Raw genomic sequence first — 5,000 nt, forward strand, 5'->3', positions numbered from 1 at the left:
GGTGCGAATCAGTAGTATGGGTTGGCATCTAACACACTGGTAAAGTGGGTGGCATTGACAGAGACAGAAGTTCAAGTGGACGAGGTACAGGTACGGTTCTCGCACGGCGTGTGTGGAACGGAGTCATTTCTATTTGAGAAAAATACAAACTGGTATACCAGTACGCAGAAAATGCGTATTGCAAGCAGGAAAAAGACAGGAACATTGCTACGACTGTCGGGGTCACATGCTGACAGTGGTCATAAAAAAGAAGCTCAGTTGAGGCTCTTTTACTATACATCTACAAATTTCGAGCAAGGGGCATGCAGCGTGCATTTTCTATCATTGCAAAGGTGTTTAAGGGACAGTAAGCAACCTCCTATCACCTTTTTATTCTTATTCTTATTTGAGGCCGCCATATCCGGCGGCGTGGAAGGTGTCTGATTGGCTGAAACTTGGTGACCTTGACCAATGGGCGTGGAGGGGGTGGAGCCGTTGCTTGTGGCCCCGCCCCCATTCGCCTTATGATTGGCTGCCCGGGGCATGACAGTTCGGGTTTTCGGTCGTCGCCAACCCTGTAAAGTGACAAGTACCCAACATAGGAGAGAGAAAAATGTGCCCAATAAAAATAAACAAATACAAAATGGTGCGCCACATCAAAAATGTTGGTGCTGCTTAACAAAATTTATTTCTTTTACTAAAAAAGAAGAAATAACAATGTGCTCCGAAACGAAAATTTGTCTTGACAGACCAGGGTGCCCTTAAGGAGAAAGAGGGTCGTGTGTGTCAAAAACAGAACTAGGCATGGAAGTGAACCACACGCCACGGTAAAAAAGAAAAAGAAAATAGAATAAAAATCATACTATTAAAGGAAGCACAATTCTCGTATCAGCTGCTGTGAGAACGAGGGTCAAAAATGAAATTGAAGTTTCTTTAATTTCTTCGATAATGGCATGGAATGAGAGGGGAGGGAAAAGTTCATAAAAATTCAATTCCATTTCTCTTTCTCTTACAGCGTGGGAAGAGGGTGAGTGTGATCATGAAGGTGCCTTTTGCTACAGAGGGGCTAAGAACGGCATGCCAGGAACTTGGTGGAACGTGGGAAGGGGAGGGGGAGGGGGAGGGGGTCAAGACACAAGGGTTCCTCAGTGCCTCGACCTGTTTATCACTCGCGATGGATTGCACGGTGCGGGCCAGGAGGATTTGGGGGATTTTTCCAGGGTCAAATTTAGTTGTCTACACAGCTAAAAGAAAGTCATTGCCTGAAAAAAAGTTCAGAGTTAAAATATGTACAAGATACGTTAAAAATACACTTACCGATGGGAATAATATATTTATACACTAACAGATGTATTTATACATATTCATACATACGTATATGTATATATATACACATATATATCATTTATGTATGTATATATATATGCACATCATACTTATATAAAATACTTATACACATAAATGTATATATATATATATATTATATGTATATATTATATATATATATATATTATATATATATAATATATATAAAATAATATATATATAATATATATATATATATATATATATATATATATATATATATATATATATATGTGTGTGTGTGTGTGTGTGTGTGTGAGTGTGTGTGTGTGTGTGTGTCTGTGAGTGGGTGTGAGTGGCATATAAATGTATATATCTCATATATATTATACATAAATTACATACGATATATATAAATCTATCTATATATCTATCTATCTCATATATATATATATATATATATATATATATATATACACATATATATATGAGAGAGAGAGAGAGAGAGAGAGAGAGAGAGAGAGAGAGAGAGAGAGAGAGAGAGAGAGAGAGAGAGAGAGAGAGAGAGAGAGAGAGAGAGAGAGAGAGAGATAAAGCAAGGCCGTGATCGACTCGCGGCTCACGAGGATAAGCGTAATCGCATTATCTCTCCTCCGCACGTAACACCGGGTACAAAGCTCCTTTAGGACGAATAATTTTTCACTCAATCGCTGTCGTGACGTAGATGCACGCATAATCTTAGTGCTTGATGAGGCCGGGACTCTACCTGCGGTCCCTCGCCCTCCTCCCGAGCGTCGGGCGCCACCACCATGCTGATGATCCAACAGCCACCGCGGCGTCACACCACCAGCGCTTCTGCCGCCCACAAGCCGGCGAGGACACGCTTGGCGCACGTTTCTCCGCCAGGGACACGCCGGGGAGTCCCTTTATAGTAATGCCGACCCCACTCTGCCTTCAAGAGGGGGTGGAGTCTAAAACATGCAAATAAATAAACGTCCACTGTTTTCTTCCTGTTTTTTTTGTTAGTCTAAACACGTCTGTTTTCAGTCCACTGCATCACTGAAATCACAAGGTGTATATGAGGTAAAGCAAAATACGTAAAGCAAAATGCATATATTCCGTTGTAAAGATAATTTATGCGAAGGGGCAATCAATCGTCTCGACATGCATATTATCGACACAAACATAATACCCAAATTACCTCGCATCGCTTGTAATTCGAGGGCTAACACACAGAAGGTCTTTAGTTCAAGATTCAATTGAGATATTTTTCGCGTCTCATCTTCACGTCTCTCCCGCCAATGCAGGAAGCGCTAAGTATTTCAAGTATGAAGTCATTGTTTCGAAAACAGCTGACGACAGCTAAACATCTACAGTTCACAGAACCTCAATCCACACAAACACACACACACACAAACACATAAATATATCATACATATATATATATATATATATATATATATATATATATATATATATATATAAATATAAACACATTCATACCTAAATATATATATACACATACATTCATGCATCTATATACACATACATACGTGCATATATATACACATACATGTGTGTATATATACATATATACATACACACATATATACATAAATACATACATATATACATATATATACACACCTACAATCATATCTACATATACACACCTACAATCATATCTACATATACACACCTACAATCATATCTACATATACACACCTACAATCATATATACACAAACACACACACACACACCTACAATCACACACACACACACACACACACACACACACACACACACACACACACACACACACACACACACACACGTGTCTACACGCCTCCGCCTCCGCGAACCAACATTCCTCGCAATCTCAACAGTATGTTTACGTCAGAAAATATTTGCATAGTGTCCAATAATTCAATAAACACGGCTGGCGCGGCTCGGTACAAAATTATTCACGGGCTCGGGCGAAGAAGCTCGAAGGGAGACGCGCAGCACACAAGCCACACGTCCAGGAAATGACAGTGATAACAATGGCGATAATTCGCTAATGATAGCGGCAGATACCGTGAAATTAAAAGGGGTGATACTCCAAACAATGGCATTCTTAATGTCAAAGAATGGTCTAATAAACGAAATGTAAATAACGTTTGAAGTACTTCGTATATAAAATGGAATCACAGGCAAAGGCAATAAACAAATAAAGAGAGGAATAAATGAAAATAACGACACCTCAATTAATTCGTCTCCAGTGGGCGCGCGAACTTCCCTTCACCTTTGTTTCCGTCCTCTGAACTTCGTCGCAGACGGCGAAATGCATTAAATAAACACATTCACAAAAGCAAACTAAAAATAGTTTCCCGCCACAAAAATCCCTCATAAAATGAAGCTTCTTTTCTGACATTCCCAACAGAGAAAAATGCTGCCACACAGAGATGCTGCCTTGATATTAAAGAGGGCTTTTACGGTACTTATTTCAGATTTAAAGATGGCTTTTACGGTACTTATTTCAGATTGCATTTAATCTCAATAAAGATGCGCGTTTAATCTCAGATAAATGGCACCATCATCAGCTACTAATCGTGTGGATTTCCAAGTCGTGGAAAATATATACAAATTGCAGGTGTTATGAATATATTACACAAGAAAATTCCCCTCTTCAGTATATGACTGAACTGACTTGCCATTTGACACAGAGACTAACCGACTAATCACGACGATTACCTAACCCTTCTTAATGACACCGCAGCGACCAATCTCGCATTTCAAACACGCTACGAGATCCGAACTTGTCTCTCCAGCTATAATCTCAACCTTTCTAACTTGTACAACAACCCTCATCACCATCATTTCTTCCCCGTAAAGAGCCGAAATACGTTACGCCGTTCGCACAAACACAAGCCGGCCTTCTCGCGACCGCAGATTCCCTTGGCGCAGAGGAAATGTGTACACGAGGACAAAGTGACCGCATGGTGAGCGGCAGCTTCCCTGTCCCCCCATTTTCCGCTTCCTTTTCCCGCTTCGCTTCCCCAGCCACTTCCTAACCTTACTCAGTCCGGAAGTAAAGGTCACGTGTATCACGGCAGCGACTAATGTGTACATATTTTTAACAAGAAATATCTTCATTAGGCTTATGTCGCATTTGTATACCATTTTCAGGCATGTATGTGATATTTACGTAACTTTGTCAAAAGCTCGGAAGAATTTACTTTTTGTACACATATTTACAAAGGTTTTATCTCACTTAGGCAGTTCTCCCTCCTAATGTAATTTAAGTGACATAACACAACATTAAATGCAACTTAAAACCTATACACTTTCCTACCAACATTCAGTAAGGTTTATCTAAATCAAACAAAATCTCAAAAAAATTTGAGAACGATGAACGAGTTCCATGAAATGATTCTAACACAAACTACTAACAACTTTTACGCTGAAGAAAGAAAAAAGACTATCTTTAACAAAAACAAAACAATACAAAGGTGGAATAAGGTACTCCCTTTTATACCTCGCCGTTATGCGGACGAACCACGGGGCAAAAACACATCAATAATAAAATTTCTCGCTCGCACTCACTATAACAATCAAAGATTGATATAGCGCTGGTCAATAGCAATTTGCTTTGCATGGGATAGTCCGCAGGTTTGGCAACGATTCACAGCTAACGTTCCAAGGCCAAACTCAGTGTGAACGTGACATTCGCTAC

General features: G+C 39.8%; 1 protein-coding gene across 16 annotated transcripts in view; it reads right to left on the reverse strand.

The window, feature by feature from the left end:
• Window positions 1-35: 35 nt before the first annotated feature.
• The window catches only part of LOC113817707 (uncharacterized), a 714,080-nt gene continuing 709,115 nt past the window's right edge, over window positions 36-5,000 (reverse strand). For 7 of the 16 annotated variants that reach the window (XM_070131975.1, XM_070131972.1, XM_070131967.1 and 4 more), the window contains one exon: window positions 40-554. In XM_070131975.1, coding sequence (XP_069988076.1) covers window positions 273-554 — 282 coding nt within the window. In that variant the 3' untranslated portion in view covers window positions 40-272. Of the gene's footprint in view, window positions 555-2,050; window positions 2,344-5,000 lie in introns of all 16 variants that reach the window. The other 9 variants (XM_070131982.1, XM_070131981.1, XM_070131978.1 and 6 more) reach the window with 7 other exon arrangements.

The sequence above is a fragment of the Penaeus vannamei genome, chromosome 17, assembly GCF_042767895.1.
Source record: "Penaeus vannamei isolate JL-2024 chromosome 17, ASM4276789v1, whole genome shotgun sequence".
Taxonomy (NCBI): domain Eukaryota; kingdom Metazoa; phylum Arthropoda; class Malacostraca; order Decapoda; family Penaeidae; genus Penaeus; species Penaeus vannamei.